The sequence below is a fragment of the Mya arenaria genome, chromosome 5 (genome assembly GCF_026914265.1).
Source record: "Mya arenaria isolate MELC-2E11 chromosome 5, ASM2691426v1".
Taxonomy (NCBI): domain Eukaryota; kingdom Metazoa; phylum Mollusca; class Bivalvia; order Myida; family Myidae; genus Mya; species Mya arenaria.
This window is the reverse complement of record NC_069126.1, coordinates 59,909,081-59,934,145: the sequence shown is the minus strand read 5'-3', so window position 1 is coordinate 59,934,145 and position 25,065 is coordinate 59,909,081. Positions and strand designations below refer to the sequence as shown.

The 25,065-nt window shown below is 33.3% G+C and overlaps 2 protein-coding genes and 1 long non-coding RNA gene across 4 annotated transcripts in view; all 3 read left to right on the top strand.

Annotated features, from left to right (window-relative positions):
* Nucleotides 1-22,811, top strand: part of LOC128234584 (uncharacterized) — a 49,100-nt gene extending 26,289 nt beyond the window's left edge. The window contains exon 15 of the mRNA XM_052948885.1: nucleotides 22,338-22,811. Within this exon, the coding sequence (XP_052804845.1) occupies nucleotides 22,338-22,511 (174 nt within the window). The 3' untranslated portion in view covers nucleotides 22,512-22,811. The remainder of the gene's footprint in view (nucleotides 1-22,337) is intronic.
* On the top strand, nucleotides 842-8,902 carry LOC128234585 (uncharacterized). Of its 2 annotated transcripts, XR_008260976.1 has the most exons (9): nucleotides 842-1,173; nucleotides 1,278-1,542; nucleotides 2,423-2,734; nucleotides 4,940-5,230; nucleotides 5,567-5,848; nucleotides 6,376-6,501; nucleotides 6,778-6,863; nucleotides 7,545-7,627; nucleotides 8,090-8,902. XR_008260976.1 is itself a non-coding variant. In XM_052948886.1 (8 exons), exons 3-8 carry the CDS (start codon nucleotides 2,653-2,655, stop codon nucleotides 8,378-8,380), a joined length of 1,155 nt encoding a protein of 384 aa, XP_052804846.1. In that variant the 5' UTR covers nucleotides 842-1,173; nucleotides 1,278-1,542; nucleotides 2,423-2,652; the 3' UTR covers nucleotides 8,381-8,902. The 2 variants fall into 2 exon arrangements, 1 of the variants encoding a protein (XP_052804846.1); XM_052948886.1 differs by lacking the exon at nucleotides 6,778-6,863.
* Nucleotides 20,423-22,013, top strand: LOC128234586 (uncharacterized). Its single transcript, XR_008260977.1, has 4 exons — nucleotides 20,423-20,521; nucleotides 20,944-21,077; nucleotides 21,584-21,618; nucleotides 21,952-22,013. It is a non-coding gene; the product is annotated as an uncharacterized LOC128234586 (long non-coding RNA).
* Nucleotides 22,812-25,065: the final 2,254 nt, after the last annotated feature.

Here is a 25,065-nt window from a genome sequence, read left to right as displayed (position 1 = left end):
GGAATTCAACTATTTATTTGTTTGATAAAACGAATATATTGATTAGCTAATATGCAATATATAATATGTAAAATGTCATGTTTGTTGACAGTGTTGCCCTATCTATCATTTTGCAATTACTTATTGTTGATGCCCTCTCCAGATTTGTTTTGTGCGTTTCTTCATTGGTGTTATTGACATACACTCGAGTCACGTACATCAGTAAAGCTTGATAAGACTTTATTTTTACTATTGTCTGATTTAGGTACAGCGTCAATAAAGTTTGAAAGCGATGTCGGTGTAATCAAATTGTTACAACCAACGTTTGCAGGAAGAAACGTTACGTTCACTTTCACTCCATTGACACCAACTGCATTAGGCGATATCAAATGGAATTATATAAATGGTTTAGATGAACACACAATTGAGCGGGATAACAAACAATTCATTGTGTATAGCGATGGAAAATCATCTTTTCTCACCATACTTGACGCAGATCGGAGTTTAAACAGAATAAATGTTTACACGTCTCTTGATGATGATAAACGGTCGTCCCTGATCAATCTGATTTTAAAAGGTTTGTAATGATTCCGTTTTCTTATACAACTTTAGAGAAAGTAGATTATTCCATAATTATAAGATGGAAACGACAAGGATAAGCCCAGTAGCCAAACCGATATGAAAGTGAAAGAAACATGGCTAACTGAAGCTTGTATAAACATACATGTTGAATATATATGCATAAATCTTGAAATTAAAACACCGCTTAAGCCGGTTTCAGATTGCTTTAACAGTGTTACACCTTTCATTTCTGTTAATGAACAGATGGAATAAAGTTTTATGTTTTTATCATTCCAGATTACACAATTGCAAACGGCTGTGGAGAAATGTACCTTATGTCGGAGAAACCCGTTTTTCTCGGGGATAATTGGAGCTTTGGATATTATCCGTCTCCAGCAGTGGCAGAATGGAAAAATGCAAGCAAGTATTCTATTGAACTCGTCAATAGCAATAATGATGATCATACGTCCATTGTACAGACACACGGTGTTTTAGAGCTTCACCAAGTGGGCCATGAGTATATCTTCACATTGTTCAACGTTAAGAAGAATACACGTGGAAACACTTATCGGGTGCAGTGTTCCAATGGACGCGTTCCAAAGATCTCCAACACCATCACTCTGTCTGTCAAAGGTTAGTGGGTCGTATTTACGAATTGTCAGTGGTGTAAAATGTAGAATAACATTAACATTTCTGTTTTTGAATTGCCAAACGATGTGTGTTTTCGGTACTTTCAGACATGCCAGTAATAGGTCCATTAACCACTATATCAACATGCAGAGATTGCATCATTTTCAAGACAGAACAGACACTTTCAAAAGTGTATTGCATTACAGACGGAGAATATAACGATGCTGATGTGACGTTTAAAATCGGATTTATTGCGTTCACTTCAGTCGGTCGGTCGCTGACAAGTTTTGGGTTAAATTCAAGAGAAAAGCCGTCCGATGATATGCATTGTCTGAATGCAGTTTGTACAGTTTCTGGAATATACCGGAACATGTCAGTGGAAGCACAAATTTATGTAGTCGTTAAAACACTTGCAATAATCTTTATTTGATGCTTGGGTAATTTCATGATAAACGTGGCACAATTAGTTATCATTAAAATAAAAGCACAGGATAAAGCCATTATAATTATGAAGAAAGACATATGTAAATTTGTGTTTCAGTTCCAACATTTTATCAATATTTATCGATGAACTTTAATTAATGCCAATTCCGAAAAATTGAATTAAATATACGAGTCATAAAAAATTTAGCAGCGCATGAACAGTTATGACCAAGTCAAACTTATCGCATTTTTTTTTAATTAAATATTTGAAATGTCAAATGGTGATGACCAATAAATAAAAACTGTGTTCACGTTTTCGAGTTTGTTTATGGTATTCAATTTACTTCAGGTTTTAGTCTAATATGGTTGTATATGTTATAACCACGCTTCCTTGTTGACAAATAACTAGATTCATATTATTTTTGGTGGGATATTACAGTTTATATTTTTGTTAATTGCGTTAATTTCCAGGGATTTCGTACTTCGAAGTCTGAAAATATATTTAATACATAATTTCACATTTACGTTCGAGCATTTGTTTTATTTCTGATTCTGTCCGCAAGCATATTTTCGAGCATTCGATTTAAGGAAGTGAAAGAAAAATATAATTAACATTTCCATAACTGATGGACATCGGTTTGCAGTTATTGGCGATAATAGCTAGTTTCAAAAGAGAACACACTCAAAGTAAAAACACAAAATGCCAATGTTAAATTAAAAAAAAAATACTTTGAATATGAACCCTAACATGCATCATATTCTAATAAATTCAAATTTAAGATGATTTGAAACCAGCATTACAATGTTTCTTTTTATGTTTACTATCAAGAAATTCCCGAGGGCCCACCACATATATCGGCGAGTCAAGTGCTTCTGGAAGGAGAAGCTGTTGATATTACTTGCACATCATCGAAAGCAAGACCGACACCACGGCTGAAATTGTTTGTAGAGCGATCTGAAATTGATACCAACTTTACGACTGCATTTGACAACAGAACAGGGTTATACAATTCTGTATTAAAATTGCATACATTTCAAAAGGAGTGGGGAAATAAGAAAATGTGGTGTCAACAGCTTCCAGATCTCGATGACTTATATACAAGCACATATATGTCGAATCATATACATGTGGAATACAAATGTAAGTGTGAAACTTAATAAATCAGTATTATTCAAAAACTGAACTACCTCATAGCTTGATTGTTTTGTTTTCCAAAGGATTCGCCGTTGTTTTCCCCGTCCGTTGAACGTAAGTCTTAATTTGTGTTTGAACATCCTTTTAAAGACAAAAACTTTAAACCTACAGATGGGATTGAAATAAAACTTGGAATATACATATATAAGATAGATAATTTACATTACGTTTTACTGACCGGTTCCTAACAATCCTTGACAAGTGTTGTTTATAGTATATATGAACTGTGTTGTTTATGGAGTTTTATGCTGTTGTTAAATGTTTCTGGATTGCAATTGTTTGTTCGCGCCGTAACCTTGGAAAATACTAAACATGTTGAAATGAAACTTGAACCTTTTATTTAGAAGAATGGCAATGTAAGGAAGTGAAATGTACAAAAACCATAATCATGTCTTGCAAATATATTTAGTTATCTCCGCTTTACCTGATATTTTTTAAATCGTGACAATACTAAAGGGGTTAAAATGAGAATTGAAAATCTAGTCACTTTTAGATGGCAATAAGAGAAGTGCAGTACCTAAGACCCCATCATCCTAACCTGATTACGTCACGCACACCAATACGTACATTAAGCGAAAATCTTTATCAGACACACAGTAGGTTCGTTGTTGTGATTCCTTACCCAAGTATGTTATCATATGTACTATTTGGGAATCAGAACATTCCAAAATGTGAAAAAGTTTATTTCTGTTTAACTAAACATTTACAATAAAAGGCTAACATAATCAATGAAAATATTTTATCTTCAAACCAAGAATGTATTGCTGTTTATGTACACGTGTTCTTGTATGTTAATCAATAGTAATGATATACGAGGGTATCCCAGTATATTATAGAAATTTAGCCATTTTTAAATCAAAACGCTGAAAGCGATGTCGTATTCATTGCGTTGTAATGCCGGTATTCCGTGAAGACGCTGTTCGCATCCGTAGACCGAATATGTGTTATGTATATGGATATTTTTTAAATTGTTTTCAAGTCAAACTCTTTCGGGTTTGTACGCTATCCGTAAAAGTCGTTCACTGCGTTATTCCATGCAAATGCGGATCCGATGCTCACGTCGGGATATGTATACATGAAATACATTAAACGATATTTAGCGTGTTTATCTAAAGTACACGGATAAAACTCGTATGTTGAATATTAAATAAAAATGTTAACACTTAAATACCAACACAATGTTCACAGTGTTTCATCCACTGTTATATTAGCTAAACTATCCTGACTTCGGTTTATTACAATACTCAAATACATTTATAAATACAAGTTTTAATAAATTGAAGACAATCTTTTTAAAACATAATTTGACAAACCTTTTCAATATATTAAATGATGAAAAGAAATGACTTTAATGTGGCGCGACCCGGGATTAAACCTTCCGACCATCCGTACCTTCAAACGGAGTTCAAACGGTTTAAACGGTTGGCCTGAAAACAAACACATCACAATATATATTTATATGCCAGGCGTAATAGAAAAACATTTTGGTCATTTATTGCGCTTTAAAAAAAAGCGACATGAGGTACCTGATTATTCTTTGAATGTAGAAAAGGAGAAACTAATACGACTGTTTGCTCACAAGCTCGTTTATTTCCTTTCTATGTTCTGTTACAACTCACTCTACTTCGCACTACTTGGTGCCGTGGAGTAAAATGTAGGGAACGTTAAGAATACTGTACAATAGCCACGTATCCTTCTTTTCTGCTTAGGCAACAAAAAAAGCAGTACCAAAGAATATCTCAAAAAGCATCCTGTTTAAGATTGTATCACTACGAATAACATTGAAACTCATAAATGTTAATGCTATTTTCTAGTATGCAAAACACTTTTATCAATTTTACTGCAAAATCATAAGGCTACTGCTTGCCACCTTCTGTGTTACATGTTTCATGATATTTTTCTTATTATTTGCACCATTTATATGTTTCATTGAACATATAATTTGCTCTAACTACATGTATGATGATAAATATTGTTTGCGTTATATACGTGTTTCATGACATTTATTATATACACTATCTACGTTTTTCATGACTTCTCTTGAAAAAATACAACCATGAAGTGTTATATTTATGTTATGCGTCAGATAAATTAAGTATAAACATAATTTATGATTTACTGTGACATCTCTCGTATACACTTTTTTTCCAGATCCCCCATTGCGAATGAATCTTGACGTTATTGATCTAGTCAACCCATCGAAAGCATTCGCTGTCCGTTGTTCTACGTTAGATTCTAATCCGGTGTGTAATATAACATGGGAAACAAGTATTGAAAACTTTAAGTACGATTCACATCAACACTTCATTTCGAGGTACACATCAGTTTCAACGATAAGTTTCAACGTTACTGATGTCGATTTTGGGAAACAAATAACATGTGGGGCTGAATGTCCAGACTTTTTAAACACTGTATCAAACTCAACAACTGTTATATTTGCAAGTAAGTGCTGCCATAATTTGGTGTAACATATAAATGTGAGTTAATGATATGACGATTCATTCATTTCGTGTTTCTCCTCCATTTTATTAAATGAAATATTCTAACATTCTGTCTTTTGTATACGTGTTTTATCGAAAAAGTCTATGAGACACATTCCATTTGATATTAAAAATAATCTTGTTTTTTAATTTAAATGTTGTCATGGTCTATGAAAAAATATTCAGTAACCGCCGTAACAGTTATGTTTGCTTACTTTATTAGTTTACTTTCAAGAAATGTACATTTTAGAAAAAAAACTTTTTTTATTTATTATAATTAGTAATAAAATATTTCCAGAAAAGCCGAGTGTGGCAATCAGTTCATCATCTGTTTTACCCGTTCTACCTACTAGCCACTTAGCGCTCACCTGTGCTTCAAATGCCTTTCCTTATGGAAATATCACTTGGCAATTGTTGAAAGCGTTTAATTCAGTTTCATCACATAAAAAGTTGTGCTTAAATGCATCCACATGCACTTATGAAATGATCGCATCTGACGTTGAACAGGAGTATGTGTGCATAGCAAAAAACGAGCATGGCAGTGACAGAGGGTCCATAATTGTAACTTTTGATAAGGGAGGTAAATAACGTTGTTGTAGTTGTTTTTACATTTACCTTAAATTCACATCTTGAACACTATTGTTTTCGAAGCATAAAATACGAACTCTTATGTTGAATCATTATATTTTTTTTGAATTTAATTAATTCCATTTTGAATCAAATTCTGTTAATTTCAAAGATCTGTAAAACAAATATTTATGAAATGGTGTATTTACTACGTTTTGAAAGTAAAGAATTCAAAACAGATTGGGATTTGAGCCCTTTAACGTACTTAAATTTAAATCCCTTAAGGCACAATGCCTCAAAGAATGAAATGTTATCTTTTTCTTTACGTATCTATCTACTGATTTCCATTGATGACGTCACATTTAGCGACATTATTAAATTAGATTTCGAGTCTGTATAGTGCAGATAAGTGTGTGAATATTTGGTCAAAACAAACCCTTAAGTCTTGCTCTCGAAATATAAATGGATCCCAGAGCGGCATATGTATATTCTTTAAACAAATATTAATGTCAGTATGCATTGTGTTCATTTGTTCTACAGAACCAAGAAAAAGTGGAAGAGGAAGTTTTTTGTGGATACTGCTCTCTGGAATAGCCGTTGTCACTCTAGGAAGTATTTTCCTGGTTTTGTGCGTCTTTCGTAAGCGCTGGTGTCGATGCAATACATGTATGACTCTTCCTATTATCTTCATTAATATTATGTTCCTTTTTAGCTCTTTTATTAATTGAAGTTGTGGTTTCAGTAGTACAATGGTCCTGTTTTAAATCCTTCATGAAAGGCAGTTATATCTGGAAAGACTTTTAATGTATTCCACCGTCAAAAAAGCATTCATTTCATTCAAACACATTCATGTAAACCTTGCTTTGTCGCAACTGACATTTTTTTTAAATTCGGCATTCAATTTGACTTGATATTTTTGCCTTGAATCGAATTCCTTTGAAGTTGCTGTTGCGGAAGTGAGAAATATTACATTCGGCTTGGTAGAGTTGATACTGAGTGAAATCGCGATGCTTCGCCGTTGACTGATGGTATGAACTGTTTATCGAGCGGCACCGGAAAATGTAATAGATAAAAAAATAAACAACTTTTTACACAAACACTTTAATGTTGAAAAGGAATAATATTTTACTGAAATTCATAATCATTAGAGCGGTATTGATGTTTAGGTGTCCGCCTCACTTCAGGATGTTGTTAGTCCGATTCCTAACAGAGTTACCCTTTCATGGCATCTCAAAATGAACACCAGTACTGGTTTCTACCAATGAACTCGAAGGTTAATCCATAAGCTTACGTTACAATCGAAATAAAGAAATAAGCATGAACTTATAAAAAATACAAACGTTAATATTCAAATCATTTGCAAACTAAGTATCTTTGCAAGGCACACATGAATGCTCTGTTTTATATTGCATTTTTGATACTAATTGATACATACACTGAACTTTTTTTATACAAGTGCCTCTCCACTATCTATACCGTCGATCACTGCGGGCCAATCTTTCAAAGGCATTCATAAAACCACTTTGCTTTAAGATAATATTTTGGGAAATTATAATTCAAAAGCGGGAAAACATATATTTACTTACATAGCCATAAATAATTTTATAAATAAGCAAAGAAAAGTTCCATACCATTTATATTATAAGAAATGGCTAAAATTATGTTTAACTTAAAGTATGATTATCTTTAATACGCTCTCATATTTGCAGTGTACGAGGATGTTAATATACATCAAGATGGCCATCATACGTACCAGGGAATTGTAGTCGCTTCTTCAAACATGCCTCATGAGGTGTGGTTACTACGCTATTAATATTGTCTTATAGAAAAATGGAGATATTGTTTTTCAGTGAAAACAGATACTAGTTGTATATAAACTTACCTCCTCTAAAGAAAAATAGAATGTGTTATTGAGGTCATTAAGAGCATCCGTTACTGCCAATGTAAGAGTTAGAACTACCGTGACTGTCAATGTAGTGTGTCAATTAAATCAATACTTTATCAAAAGACTGGCAAGGGCGATCGTGTCCTATAACAATACATACAATGTTCACTTCATAAGTCTTAATTTAGTAAAATAAGTAACAACAACTGTTTAAGTATTTCTGATAGATCGCATGTTATGTGTGTTCATAAACCATATGTTCAATAGTTCATTAGAGAAATAGAGTGTGTATACTTATACAATTGATACTTCATCAGCGCAATAGAGTGTTTATACTTATTCAATTTGATGTTTGGTTTGTTATTGCAGTTAGACGCAATCTTGTCTCCAGGAATATATGATGAGATTGACGAAATCAACACGTCTACAGCACAGGCGGGAACTAATCTGACAACAAATGCGACTGAAAATAGGCAATGCCTGATCGAAAATAGTAGCCCGTACGCTAATATAAGCCAACGAATCCCAACAGGGACACAGATGACTGAAATGACACGTTACTTTTCAGAGTCAAACAATCCAGGAAGTGCTATGGGCGAAACAAACCTAGAAGGAGGTGAAGATTACTTACATGTGATTTATAGGTTAAATCAAACGTAAATGGACACGGTGTTTTCTTCTTTGGACAACATAGCAAATGGCTTTTATACATGAAATGATTGTTACGAACTCTAATTATCTTCCATTTCATATGGTATGATAAGATTACTTAAATGACACGTTACTACTCAAGCCAAATACTCCAGGAAGTCTTATTTTAATAAAAGCAAAGACATTTGCCAATACGAACAGTTTGGTTCGATAAGATAAATAACAGTTGAATAACAATACCAATCTGCCTTGTTTAAGCACAATGAGGCATACCATAAGTCGTTCTTTCGGCATTTTATGTTATTTGTTTGTCTCAGAAGCAGTTGGCAATTTCTAGTATTTAAAAATCCTTTACCTATGTGTTAATGACTATTGTTCTTGTAGAAAACTAGAGTGTTGGCAAAACGAACCAGTTGCCCAAAACATTTTCGTCTCATTTTTTGTATGTACATTGTAACGATGTGACATTGCACTGTTTCTGTTTTATATTCCTTTTTGTATCATATTATAAAGATATGTTCCAGAAATAAGATATCATTTCACCTGACTGAAACGTTCAGAAAATGTTTTCTTGTCCTTTCACGTAAGAATAGAACTAAATACTTTGTTTCAGCTAGAGTGCTCTAAAGGTATGCACCCTTAGTCATCATTTTCCTAGCCCGGGATCAATGGCTACACAGAATATTTAGTTACGACTTACATAAGAACACTGTCTATTCCTAAGACACCAACACAGCCATTTTAATTTCAGATTGTACCGAGTAGCGTTTGTAATTGTTTAAACTATAAATGGTTTTTAAGTGTATGCGGGGCGAATCAAAATACTTTACCGAGAGCACGTCCAGAAACCGTTGTATCAGTTTTCGGCAATGCATATACCCCGAGGGTAAAATTTATTGCGCATGCGTTATCTTCACCAAATTCACCGGTATGCACACACACTTATAATAACAAAAATTCATGCTTCCACTCTAAATATATTGCTATATAAAGGGTATGTGAGCTGATAAAAAAAACCTATAATACATGTTACATATCTGTCAGTGTTAACTCTGTAAAATATGCTATTACGAATCAAGTAAGGTCTTTTCCACATCGTAATTGCATTTTCCTATTGCAAAAACTGAAAGGAAGATATTCTATCAATAACACAATAATGCAGATCACACTCCCGTTTCACAACGCAGTGTAAACTATTGAGTTCCGATAGCCCAATCGGATGAACTTTTCGAAAAATACTCGAAGTCTTACTGTCTGTCCGTTGAAGGGATCTTTGTTTTAATTTGGATTTTATTATGATGCCAAACTGCGGTTTGAAGCCTTATATTAAAAATGTGATTTAGTAGAGATATTTCAACAGGGATGTCGAGTTTATCGACAGCATACAAAAAATATAGATTATGTTGGAAGAGGTTGACTTCAAGAGGAAGGACACCGAAAGGTTCTGTTTGGAAATAAAAAGAAAGGCAGACCTTTGTTGTACCTTAATCATCATTACTCTGCGCCTTTGTTTCAATTTTTGCTTCCGGATATGATTTATGTTAAAATGGTTAATGTTAAAATGCTCGGGTGCACATTTGAAAAAAAAACAGTTATGTGTACTAGTTTATATGTTTACGAGAAGTACATTCAAACAAGGCGCTGTAATTTAAGCGTAACACCTAACACATGCAACCATTACATTATAATTATAAAAGCAATCGTTAATACTTGACGAAGCAACACTACTTGTCGATGCAACAAATACTGACACTGGTCAGCATTGGGCATTGACATAAATGAGCTAAACTTGCGAATTCCGTACATTTTAATGATAGAGTTTCATAATTCATTTTGCCATTTGTCTCTTATATGACTAAAACAAGGAACATGTTCAATCATGTTTTAAGTCAATAAACCGCATGAGTTACATCGCTGTGGACATAAACACGAAACAACGTTTCCGATAGCATTTAGGAATTTTACACATAATAACTTTTGGACTGTTTCCAAAACTGGACTGATTCTCCAAAGAGGGAAGCAATTATTTTCATGTACAACATTTTCAACTGCTAGGTTACCACCTACGCTTTTATATCACAAACAATTTTAGTTTTACCGGTCGAGGTACGTTAATATCAAGTTACTTCTTCCATGCTAAGTGCGATAGAAATACGGTATCATTTACCTATGTATTTAAATAGTACAACAGATCATATTTTGTTTATAGTATGTAAACGTCAGGTATAAATCTAAACTATTCATCAAATTTCAGAAATCGAACTAGCCTATTCACAAATAACTTCTTGGCTAAAAACTTGCACGGGGGCCGACATTACTGGCCAAATAGTTAAAGTTGATTGTATCGTTTCAATATCTGTGTCATATTCTATGTACACAGTGAAAAGATTGATGACATTCTATATACTAATGCATGGTCATTTATGCAATAATTCTGAAACCTCATCAATCATATGAAGTACGTATGGTATCTGATATCGTCTATGCATTTTCAATAGATAAAACGACCGCGTCAACTTGATATTGACATTAGTTTTATAGTTCCTTTATGTGAAACGATCCATAAGGATTTTGTTAAACAATATCATATGACACTATTGTTTATGATCATACACCATTACTGTTACATTCCCTACTTACTTAACAAATACAGGACATAGTGATATGACATTGTAGCATTCGAGTCTGCAAAGTATTTGCAAAGGAGATAGAGGATATTTGTTTATTTCAGTGTAAGATCGTATTTTATTTCACGAGTGACATAGAAAAACATATTTTCACGAGTGGCGAAGCCACGAGTGAAAATGTAGTTTTTTTATGATCACGAGTGAAATTAAATACGATCTTACAATGAAATAAACAAATTTTCTGTTTCTTTTATGCTTATTTTCGAAGTTTTATTTGTTTTTTATTTATTTCTGAATTACCCCCTTTTTTGAAAAGGGTGGGCTTTACGCCGCTACCCGTGGGACGCCCCTCATGCATAATTATAGCTGTCAACTTTTCTACTTTCGGTTTGCTGAGAAATAGTTCTCTGCTATTCATTCTTATTGCTTAATATTCGCTCGTTTTTTATTGCAAAGCTTTATGAATAGTAAACATGAAGTATTATTAGTGCACTAATGTTCCAAAAAATAATGAAAACACTTTTTATTTTAACCAAATTACTACGCCGCTATTTATAGAATGAAAATTTGGAAGGTCAAATGTGTTAGCAAAACAAATGTGGATACTCATTGGATTTTAACCATTCTTCTTAGTTTAAGACTGCATATACGCGTGTTTTTAAAGTAAGTTAATATTCAGTCATCTTACAGAGACCAGTCTGTTTCGCTTTAAAATGTTTGTTTTCCGGAAGAGTAAATGCCACGCTAGTTTGTTGACACATTTTGAGATGTGGGTGGGGTAAAAAATATCGGATCAATCTGTAAATTGTTGTGTGAATTCTCCAGGAAGCTCATTTTACGTACTACAACGGTTAACAGTTCAAACTACATTTGAACGATGCTATAAAATTTTATTTATGTTCGAACAGTTGTTTTTGTCGGTAATTTGTTTGGAATGAAAGCAAATGTTCGAACATTCAGCTTCAAAGATCAGTAAAATGTTTGATAAACGGGATAACCGGTAATAAACGGTAAGTTGTTAATTTCCAATTATATATTTATTTAAATTTATAAAATATTTCTTTATTTTTTTGACCTTTTTTGACATAATTTACTGAAGTCCAGTGTTCTGTTTTGACCAAGGCAAGTACATGTAACAACAAAAGATTTTAAAAGTAGTTCTGAAAATTGATATTTTCACTCCTTATTTTGCAGTGAAAATATCAAATTGATATTTTCACTGTTGTTATTTCACTGTTAAAACCCCATATTTCATCGTAAAGCATGAAAGAAACATTTTTATTCACCGAGCGCGTCGAAATAAACGTCATACCATTATATTCTTTTTATTAATTATTTCATTGATTAATTATTTGCTTAAACATACTGTTTCTAGTTAACAATGAAAATGATCCGTCCCGGTTACCTCTGTTGACTGCAGTTTTAACACATGTGTTATCTTTCCAGCGACATTGATTTAATGAATCAACTTGTTCTTGTGGTATTATGTAAAGACAAGCATGTATCGTTGGGATAGAATGTCCTTTGAATGCGCCGTATGCACAGTCTAGCACTACAGAATTTTAAGGCTCATGTCGCTAATAAGCTAAATAATGATGATAGGTCGAATTGTAATAGAAAAATTCCCACAATTACCTATGACTGAACTATAACGAAGCAAACGAGGATATAAAGTCCTAAATGAGGTGTTTTTCTATCAATGCAAAAACGAATATAGTCGAATGACTTATGAAATCAGATTAATATGAACGTATTAGGTTTAACACTTAAAAGTTCTTTTTATCCCTTAAATCCTTATGAATTACGAAGTAGTCGAGTAAGTGTTCATAATATATTATTTTAACAATGAAATACGGAAACAAACGTGCAGCCACTGTAAAGATCAAATTACAGTAGACATGTGGAAACATGTTAACCACAAGTTAAAGCCCATCAATACGAAGTTTAAGTGTCAACTTGAAGTGTTTAAATTAACAATGGTCAAAGCACAGTAAACAATCAAAGAGACACTTATCTTTACAAAGCAAATTCCACAAAATAAAGGCATATCGACATGTCGTAATCAATAAGTGCTCCAAATAAGAAAACCAAGTAAAAACAAAATAAAAAATAATAAGCTACTGGATTTAAAACTTCTGTGCTGTAATTTCCATTGATTTGTGTATAAACTGAAAACCAAAATGTTCTCCATCATAACATATTGAAAGATTCACAGTGAATAAAAGTGACGCAGTTATGTCGATACTCAGACAGCAAAGATGGCGGTCGCGCTTATCTAAAATATTTACAGAACGAGAAGATTCCATATCCTTTGCAAAATATTTCGTTGACAAGACGCAAATTAAGGACGCTCACTGTATTTATAAAGCTGAGTAATTCATCCTTAATACAAAATGGTCAAATGTATTCATGGTAAACCTGAACAAATATAACGGTCTCCACGCTTACATTGACCAGCCCTATTGCGTTCATATCCCCGATAATGACACCAATCCCGCAATTCATTACTTATATTTACACCAATAGTTCTTTATTTTATTCAAGAAGTGTTAAAAAGATACTTAATTTAAGAAAACCTTACAGTACTTTGTTTTCACCTATTCTGTAATTAGAACGACCTGCCTGTAACAGGAAAGATTTAATCTAATGACGTCACAATACAGCGGGAAAGATCAACCACTACTGACAACAATACATTAAACATATCACAAATAACAACTCTAAAGTGTTTTTTATTTTTTACGGGACCTTTTGGCACAATACAAGCGATAAATAAACAGTTTTTCCATTAATATTGTTATGCGATGATTCGCGATCCGACCATATCCGAAGATGTTGCGTTCATCGGTTGATTATTTAGGGAATGGAAGTTCTGTAAATATGAGAAGAATAAACATAAACGTGTCACTGTCCCAAATACTCGTAGACTTATTCAGACTATGGGATACAACTTCGGATACATCAGTCGCTTTTTATAGACTATCTCTCATAGTTCATTCGTGTTTTTGTGTGTATGTGCTTGCGTGTGTGTGTGTAATACATGTTAAGAATATTTATGGCAAATAATAAGTTATATTGTAAATTTAAATATACAGTGTTTAGCTGATTTTTAAAGGCACGAGGTCAAAGCCCAGCAGACACCAAACGAAGGACATAAACGTACCAAACAAGACATACACATAACTGTGATCATGCTTAAAGGCACAAGGTCAGAGCAAAACAGACACTAGACAAGGGGCGGTTAAAACAGCACATACAACAAACAAATCAGCACATACATATATCACACATACACATCAATGATTTATTTGTTAAGACAAACAACTACAGACGTTCAATGGTTGGCAAGTGTGTTGGCTCGGCATATTTGGGGATTTATCAAATGCATAATCAGAGCAAGCATGCTTATTATATAATGGTTTATACAAAAAACTTATCGCTGAAAATTTACCACAAATCAAGCTCATTAACACTAAACGATGATGCATTTGTGGCACTGCATAAGCTGCAATGGATTAACTGACTATGATTATGACTAATTGTTTTTGTATTCTGAATTTCAACCAAATGATATCTTATTTACATTGAAAAATTTAATAGCCGTCAAAGGTCAACACAAGTAAGATAACAAAATAATAAACATAACTGTATGATGTCAAAGAATGTGCTTTTTTAAGCTTTTAGCTATCGATCAAGTTCGTAAATTTCTGTACTGAAATATAAATTGTCATTTTACCTTTTTCATGAACACATATGTTTAAATCCAACCAACATTTTTTTATTTAGGAACTAATTGAAACACATATATGCCTATAATTTGCTTCAAACCAACTACTGAAATATCCAAATTTTAGCATTTTTTGATAAAATGGTTATTGAATGGATTCGGAAGATCGAGTGGGAATTTCTGAAATGTAAGCATTTTTTTTTATAGTAAAATCACATCTGAGCTCTTCACATTTATAATTCTTGACTTAAACAACACGCACATAATGTACAAATCAACCACTTTGCATGACTGCAATACAATTCACTACTGGTGCTCTTAACCTCATCTAATAAAAAATAGATAATTGTACATTTTGTGGAAACTTTAAAATGCAAGAATAAGAGGTCTAACTTCTGACCAGAAATATTTCAGTTTTATGTTATCTTCGTGTTATTGTCATATAAACGTGAAATTAAACAGCCTAAGAGCAATGTTTTTTTAAGATAGCAAACAAAGTTGAATAACATAACATAATAAGGTCACTTGGCCTTTGACCCGAGAATCAACAGAATTAATTTAATTGTCATACTAGCTTGCATTATGAGGAACCAGATTTAACCTTTTTGTTTAGATTATTGGCATAAAACATTGTTACTATGGCTTCAACATTTATAACTCAAAAATAATACGGGTAATCTACGTGTTAAGGTTGTTGGATAAGTTGGTTTTGAGTCGGATCGGAAACCATTCAACTTAATTTGCTCTTTAGAATTAAGTCATTCTGTCAGTCGATCGGCTTATGTGACAAGAAGAGTCGTGTGAATTCAGTTTGCGTATAAACAGTTACCAAAAGAACCACTGTCAGATAATTGAAATTATTTCAGTTTAAAATCAAAAGAGATGAAAGTGTACCTTTAAAATTGGTATTAAATTCAAATGCAGACGTACTAAAAATAAGTTTTGATACGAATTGTTTTACGTGCCCAAATGTTTGCTACTATTGCAGCAACAACAGTCTTTTATGTCCTTATACATAATGTTTTATATCTTTTTAATGATGATTCTAATTGATTATTCAATATTTGCACGACATTCACACAGTAACCGGATTTGGTTTTGCGTCTAATGTATCTTTAAGTTTTACATTGAAAGTTATGAAAATTTATAAAAACACATAATGCATATAAAAACAGATAGCTTCTAACACAACGCATTTGATGTTGTGTAATCAACTAAGATGTTTCGCGCGTCGCAAGTACCTTTTACAGGCATGCGTTATTATATTTAATGTTTCATCACTTCGCCTTTGTATCTCAAATCAGTTCTGATATATATCAGTTTAAATTAAAAGTTTTGGAAATTTCATTCCTTGGATGTTCGTGTTTTGCTTTATTTGTTTCACTGCGATCGATTCAATTCCACGTCAATTTATCACAAAGACACAACCCCAAGCTTGATATAGTTTCCCCTTAAAACCAAACGTTTCTGTAGGATATTCATTTCATTGTGAATGCAAGATTAAATCATTGTGTATTTATTGCAGAATATTTTCCTTGCACGTGCCTGATTTTTAACGACCGCAAGTCATGTAAACCTCACAATGATACTAGGATTGATATATGCGGAAATCTAACCCTCTTACCGATGGCTTCATGATTCAATATAATGACGAGGGAATTCTATCATCACCAATATGATTTTCTTATCAGCCTGCGCGTGTAAATATGTGGCGTTATGGATACTTGTACATATAGCACATGATTGTGAAGGATTGGGTAAGTGTCTGTTTTGATGAAATGTACAGTTTTTAAAAAAATGTGCATCATACTTTTTTGCGTTTTGTACTAGCTTGCAAAATGTTGATATTTTAACAAAATGTAATGATACAAAGTTTTTTTTATTTAATGTGTAAATCTTCGTAATTTAGTAACGTTTTCTGGCAGTCGTGTAGCGCCTATAAGACCTTGACCTTAGTGCTCATTGACTCGATCATCCTCTAACACAATCTGACTTTCACCTGTAGCTACCAGTCTATAACTAACTGCAAATGATGAATGTGATACGTTTTTAATACGTGTGCTTTCTCAGCCCCTCTTGGTCCTCCTCCGAACACGGTTTAAACTATGCCCAATTAAAATTTAGTCTATTCTTACTTCCGGTCCTATTTAATGTCATCCTCCAATCACTGTTGGAACTATGTCAATGTGCTTGGATTGTACTAGCGAACGTAGTGGACCAAATGCAACATTGTTTATACTAAGCTTATTGTCTTATTAAAGGTACTCCTGCAATCACAGCTATAAACGATGTCGGTGTGCTTAGTTTGTTACAACCAACATTTGTTGGGAGAAACGTGACGTTCGAATTCACACCGTATACACCGACTACAATAGGCGATGTCAGGTGGAACTATATAAAAAAGAATGGGTCAGGTGTAAAGACACTTGAAGAAAATGATTTACATGTACAGCATAAGGGAAAATCTACATTGTTAACAATAACTGATGTAGATAGCAGTTTCAATGGGGCCATTGTATACACATCAATTGGAAACACGAGCATATCTGCCTTTCTCGAATTGAACTTAAAAGGTTAGCTTGAGATAAGTTGTTTTGAATTTCTAATTTTGTCATGTTTGTCTTTAACTTCGGCACATATTTAAAGATAACTTTAAGAAATAAACATTTACTGGCTGATCGCATTGTAGTTTGTGAATGTTCCAGTTTACTCATATGCAAACGGCTGTGGAGAACTGTACTTTCTTTCTGAGGGACCCTATTTTGCCGGAGATAATGTGAGGCTTGGATATTTCCCGTCACCAAGGGTTGCAAAAGAGACAAATGCAAGCAAGTATTCTGTAAAACTCATGACTGGCAATAATGAGAACCATACGTCCATTGAACAAGCAAAAGGTGTTTTAGAGCTTGCACAGGTTGGCCACGAGTTTATCTTTACTTTGTTCAAAGTAAAGAAAAATGACAGAGGAAGATATTGGATTCAGTGTCTGAATCGAATTTCCGGAAAAAACACTAATGGTGTATATGTGTCGATTAAAGGTTAGTTAGTCTTCTTAAAAACTATTAATTGAATGTGTACATATTGATTATAATTGTTGTTTTTAAGATGTGATGCCTAATGTGTTGATGATTTTATTAGGTAAGCCGGTAATTGGTCCTTTGGCCAAATCTCTACATGCAGAGATTGCATCGTTCTCAAGGCAAACGAAACACTTGCAAAAGTGTACTGCGAAACGGGTGAAGAGTATAACGCCACCGATGTTATGTTTGAAATAGGAGTTAATCAGTATGATTCAATCAAATTGTCAAGGAATCGATTTAGATTGGATACCTTTGAAAAACCAGCAGATGCATTACATCAACTAAATGTTATTTGCACTGTTCTTGTAAAGGACAGGAACACGTCAGTGAAAGCTTCAATATTTGTAGTTGGTAAATCACTTTATATATATTTTTGAATTATGACTTGGGCCCACAAAACAGTTTAAGCCTACATTGGCTTTAATATGGTTGAAAAACATGAGCAATAGGTCTTTAAATAAATTCATTTTTTCTGATTGGAATGACATATATTTGCCTGTATACAATCTAGATTTCAGACCCTGTTTATCTGCGAAATTCACAAAGTTAAAACTGGAAATTAGCGGCAATGATATCTCTTTCTTCTTTAGTGTAAATGGTATCTGACTAGGTCGTTAAAACGAAAGCTACATAATGTTGCTGAATTGAAATTACACTATGTTCGTAATATGCATACACATTGCTTTTATATGCATCAAGGAGAAACGTACATAATTTATTACACTTTCACTAAGCTGTTTGTCTATAAAATGGCTTGAAATGCATTACAGCCATCCTTTTTAAAATGATCTCCAGACTTCAAGAGTACATGACATAAATGAACACAATCAAACAAGGACACTTTATATATTGATTTGTAAAATCATAAGTGATCTCTTACACTGGACTTCATATGTTTCAAAACACTTTTAAAACTCTAATAATATTCTGAAAAGATTTACTTCTAAAGCATATGTGGTACTATTTGTTTTACGATATTTTTAAACTGCACATTATTTTCCTTTTTGCACAAACTCAATTGTATAACATTCATGGTGAAACAGGTTTACAGTTTTATCATAGCTAACAGGACAAAAAAAATTCCTTTAAATGCCCTTACCATGAATAGCAACTCGATATTTTAATGAAACGCAATTTAAAGAGAATAAAAAAATAAAGGGTGTATTATTTCACCCCTTTGCTGAAAATGGCAATTGTAATGTATTAGATCTCTTTGTTTGTAATAAATCAAGTTTCTATACTCTTTATCTAAATCTGTACAGAAAAGCCGATAGTGGTTGTCTTTTCAACCCCCGTTTTACCAGTTCCACAAAACACCTTCATAACGCTCACATGTGTTGTTAATGCCCATCCTGTTGGAAATATCACTTGGACGATGGTGAAAACGTCTAATTCAATATCACCACAAACAAAGACATGTTCGAAGTGTTTAAATGCATCAACATGCTCTTATGAAATGACTACATCTGACGTTGAAGAGGTTTATTCGTGTTATGCAAAGAACGAACATGGCAGTGACGATCGGTCAATTGTAATTGGTGATGAGCGAGAATATAATGAAGGTAAACTATATGTCAAATGCGTTGAGTCTCTTACTTAGTGTGTATTTATTATACACAATGATCTTCATAACGAAGTATTTTAAAAAAGTAAGTAAATGGGCATGAAAAAATACGTTCCTTTATATTAATAAACAATAAATATTATTAAACATATTGCAGATGTTTACTTTTTTATTTATCGTAAATAACCAGGCTTTTATTTCGTATCTGATAAACTATTTACAATGTCAGCACATCCTGTATGTTAGATCAAACTGGTTCCGATTCTGGCAGTTTTGGCGTTGTAATGAAGACTGTGGGCGGAATTGCATTTCTTTTTAGTGTTATTGTTGTCATGTGTTTATGTCTACATCAAAACAAAGGTATGACTTACGTTACATTATAAATATTTAGAATATGTATAAATGATTGTAGTGGTAATTCTAAAAAAACTGTATTTGAATTGTTCAAAGTAATTTAACATTGCAATAGTATTGATATAGTTTCTGTTTTTTTCATTATATTGTTTAGCAAAGATACAATTAATGAACGAGGATGATACGATACAGTTGGCCCCACTTCGGCCACCGTAAGTGTACCAATATTACAATAAAAGTACGACTAACAATTATGTCGGAATTAGTGAACAGAACTAACGTTTTAAATATGAACATGACTGTAACAAATGTCTTAACAAAGGATGAGAATTGTCTAGTTATGTCTGTTTCTGCTTTGCCCACCTCATGTCGTGTATTCGAGATCCATCACGGCAATATTCTCTAGGCATATTGACATCATATGCTGTTTAAGACTTTATCCAAACAGATAAACTGTTAATGTCTTAATATCATTTTCAGGACAGTGGCAGAAGGAAATGGTAAATATAAACTATCACGGGACAATCCGTTTCGTACTCACGATTTCTTTTTTTTTTGTATTTTAGTGGTATGCTACGCATTCAAATTTAAATATAAGCTGAAACACACAGATCATGCCTGACAATGTTTGTTTCGATTCGGAGGCAAGGTCATTCAGTTCTCCATTTATGTAACATGTAACAAGCCTCAATAAACCAACTCTTCTTTTGTAATGTAGACGTAACACATACACATACTGGCGATGCTGAATATGCTGTCATCCACCGGACACGCAGGGATCTAGAAAACGTTGCTCTGGTAACACAGTAATCTTTACACTTTTAAGTGAAATGAACGCAATAGCTTTGTATCGAATTATCAGTCAAGAGAACTAAGTGTGTCTTTAACAAACAATTTTACTGCACACTGGGGCTGGTTTTATGAACGATCTAAGAAATGAAATTATTTTCACGCTTCCTGTAATTCGTTGAGTCGCTTTCAATGTCAATTCTTTCAGATAGCTGAAAAGTAATGGCGTATTCTGTTATTCTACTGCTATTCAACATTTAGTTGCCAAGGGGTGTAAATCTAACTTGGTTAGTGAAGAACACTGGTAGTATATCGACTATATCAAGCAAACATATATTTTTAACATAATATTACAAGCCCCACAATCAGATCTGTCTTTGTCAAAATATCTTCACGGTATTCTAACGTCTTTTTCAATTTTACATTTACAGTCTTCTAGCCAATATATGCCTTCATGTGATGACATAAATGATTGCTTCGGAAATGCAGCGACTGAAAGTACAGTGCACTTAGAACAACCATCAAACGAGAATGGTATTTCAGTAGAAACAGGTCCTGATGTACGGTATGTATAAGACCTGTGATATCAAATGTCGTGGATTTTTCAGACATGTTTCTGATTACCAAAACACCTTATTTTGAACTTTTTTTTTGTTTTACGGAATGTCGGGGTAACTGAAGAACGACATCGAGTACGTACAGTCTGTGTAAAATAAAAAGAACATAAGGATACTATTTTTTAATTTTTTGTCAGAAGAACGCATTGGTATCGTTTTACGACTACTTTAGTACCTGTATCGAACATGTATCTGTTATAACCATTACATGTATTGTGCTTAATTTAATTAACCGCACGTTTGTACCTCGACAAAACAGCTATCGTTAAAACTGTCATTCAAATAACTATGTACTATTTAATGTTATACATAACTATCTAAACGACTTTCTTCTTATATTTATGGATAAATCAGTTTGTGATCTGTCGTTTCAATTTTGTTTGATGATAAAAGTATACAGTATGTTTTATGTGTAGCAATTAAATAACAAAATCACTTAACAAATATGTTTCAGTCGATGTCAAAGCAAAGAACATCTTTATACAACAGGTATTTTACACTCTTTTGTAGATAACATTATAAGTTTAATTTAGTCACAATGCGACACGGCTTTACAGCCTTAATCTAGAATAATGTACTTAATGATTGTTGAATAAGTAATTCGTGAGATTTACAATAAAACAATCGAAAACAGCCATTGTTGTAGTGTTTTTGATATTTTATGAGGTTGCAGTTGATAGTCACGTCTTAAGTTTTCTTACGTTTCCCTATTACGTCAAATTCCAAAAAACATGGACCCCCGTCTGATATTTTTGTATTCTTAAAATATTAATTGAACGAAAATTATCAAATTGTTAGAAAGATATTTTTTCCTAATTTCAGACAACGAAAATGACAACGGTATTTCTATGCAGAATCAAGTAATGAACCCAGAAGCACCAAATGCTGAGGTAAATTACGATTGTCGAAGCACTTGTAAGATTGATCCTTCGCGTGCATGGAAAACACTAGTTAAAGCACCCATTCGAATCAGCTTAATTAAATCCATTATATCCTTAAGAATAGTTAGGTTATTATTAACGGTCATGAAACAAACGCAGCATTTAACATGACACTATAGCCACTACCATGAGTAATCTTAATTCAAGCTGCTTTGCTTTGATTCGAAAGATGGTTTGCGTTGTTTAGAATGTAAAAATAGTTAATTAGTTTATTTATTGATTTGAATAACTGAACTTCATTATGCTATATCTTGATTGTATTACCAGAGCCAAAAACGTTCCACCAATGAGCTAGTGTACGCTGATGTCGATATCGAGCACTTGGAGAAATTTCGAGTAAGAATTCTTGCGTGCAATGACGACGAGTCGACGGAGTATTCTGACATTGTATTTGGTGCACCTTGTAGTGTTAAACCTGACTCATCCAATGAAAATGTGTAACCACTTGAGTTTAAGTGTATTGAACAATAATCTTCTGCAAGGGACGGATTCAGTCCCTGTCCCGTTTGATAATATGTTTGTTTTGTGTATATTGCAATTACGCTACATTGTTGTAATTATTTGTTTTCTTATCATTGATATAAGATTTAGCGTGCTGGATTTCTTTATGATGTAATTGTATGTGCTTCTAATTATGGGTACCTATTTTACAAAAAAATGTATCCTTTTTCTGTTTATATAAGTATGCTTCAGTACGTCAAAATTCACAAGCATTTCAAAAGTGTAAAAAACATCTGATTAATACAGATTTGTTTGATAGTGTTTCTTCATGTTGAGAACATTCATAAAATAACTGGGTATTGGAGATTTTGTTTGCATGTATCCATTACTTTATTTTTACAACTGACTGTTGGTGGGCATTACTTCATGTAAACCAGTTAAAAGCTCATTTTCTTACAAACAAAAATGGAATACATGCTGGTGCCTAACATGTGGTGGTTATTTCACAAGTAAAGTGTACATGTAGATTCTCTGATAATGCATATGATTTGCTTTGTATAAAACGCATTTAACATATCACAATTTATTGAAGTAGTACTTGGCCTTTTTTGTCATCCTCGCATCTATGTTTTATATTGTCTTTTTGTAAAATGTCTGATTACATATGCATGTCTTTCTGAGAGGAAGCATTTTCAAAAGTTTGAACATTTACTGCGTTGTATTCGTTTCGAGATTCTGCAGCTTTCGGAGGCTTATAAAACCACAATGCGCAAAAGAAAAACACAAATGAAAATAGTTTGCCTATAAAATACAGGAGGAAGTAATTGCGAAGTATAATGTCATCGTCGTAAACCCAACATGATGTGTTTTCTCCACATTCTGTCCGCCAAATGAGACAGCTTGCATCCGTTGCCCTGCCTTACACCAACACAACGGGTATGGTTCCTAAAAGCAGAAAAGGCAACATTAACATAATCACGATTTTAATTGTGTTATTCATGCTTTCTTAGAGCGTAATGTGGTTCTTGTTTGGCGTTTGTTTTGCTTTCTTTCTTGAGCCATTCAACAGAAAAAAATAAAGGCTGAGCTAATGGGCTTGTCTCTGTGGTTGCCATTGTTACTTAACACTGACAATATGGTATGAAACGTATACTGTAAAATAGAAATCTTCTTACATTAAAGCGCCGCAATTAAAGGGACGTTATCATATTTGGGGAAACAAATGCTCTAATAGAATACCTAGAAGTGGAATGAAGAATCGATTGGTTCCGCACATGACGGATTTATGATTTTCATGAATTGATTTGCAATAGAAAATCAACTACATTTCATGATGAAATTGTTCTTTAAACTGTAACCGCGTCCAATTTCAAATACGATAAGGAATATCTTATAGAATGAATACATCTCAGGAGAGTCCTTTACTTTGATCAATTTAGTATTTTGCAACTCGTTGAAATTCATCTACACAAAGTATTTATTAATCACAATTATAACAGAGGGCGAGCTAATTATATCCCTTGAAAAACACGTAAATGTAGAATGTCTAATACTTTAAATGCTGCTATTGTTGGACAGGCACCACACATGTTATTTTATTTGTTTACCTAAGAACTGCCTGTTCCGCCGGTACATCCGCGGCCGCAGTGAAGAAAATACCTAACAACATTAGTGCTAGGAAGGGATAGAGGAGTGGACAGCTGGAGTCACATGTCCCCTGTGCCACACTTGACATGATCCCATTGTCTTTGGTTGGTACACACGAGTAATTCGAGTATTCCTGAAAAAAGAAAAATACATACGTTTAAGATTCGATTGAAACATGAGGTAAAGCAAAAATGCTTTCTCGTTAATTTGGCACTAATATCGAAGGTCGTTAAACAACATAGCGATAATAATGAATTAAGCACAATTAATAGCACATGAAAGGTCATAAAATTTGACTACAGTTGTTAACACATTACTTAAAATCAGTAATTCAGGAAGTCCATACCGTGTCCTGTTCTATTCTGCAGCCAGCAAAGCAAGGAGCAAAATATTGGACATTGAAATCATCACATAAAACCTCAAACTTGGCCGTTGTGCAGGAATAATCGGCATAACATGAACTTTTTGGCGCCAAACGGCCTAGAAAGAAAACAAATACATTGTGTATTCGATGCCCTTTAGGTTTGTGTTCGGACGAAAGTGAGTGCCAATTTTCCTTGAAATATCAAAGCTTTGAACTTCTGTTTTGCTGACCATTCATAGAACGTGACAACAACATATAATAATATATACGTTGGCATTTCTTTACAATGAATACAATGGACAATGACCGAGAACTGGATACAGGAAAATATTTCAATAGTGTTAAACTCGAGAATGTATCATAGTTTCAGTTTTAACAATAGCAGTCATATAACCGATTATGCCAAGCGCTTAAGAAAAACTTCCTTAAACAGTAGCAAATCCCCTACTTGATCAAATATGATATGAAACTAAGAAATAGACAAACTGTCCTAGAAATTACTCAGCATTGTCCAGATAACTCGAATATAGGCCGGCGAGCCTT

Bases quoted from the DNA above. Each gene is read 5' to 3' on its own strand.
- LOC128234585 (XM_052948886.1), top strand. From the start codon at position 2,653: ATGTGGTGTCAACAGCTTCCAGATCTCGATGACTTATATACAAGCACA. The intron at 5,849-6,375 runs GTAAATAACGTT...TTTGTTCTACAG, and splicing joins TGTAACTTTTGATAAGGGAG to AACCAAGAAAAAGTGGAAGA. The intron at 6,502-7,544 runs GTATGACTCTTC...TCATATTTGCAG, and splicing joins CTGGTGTCGATGCAATACAT to TGTACGAGGATGTTAATATA.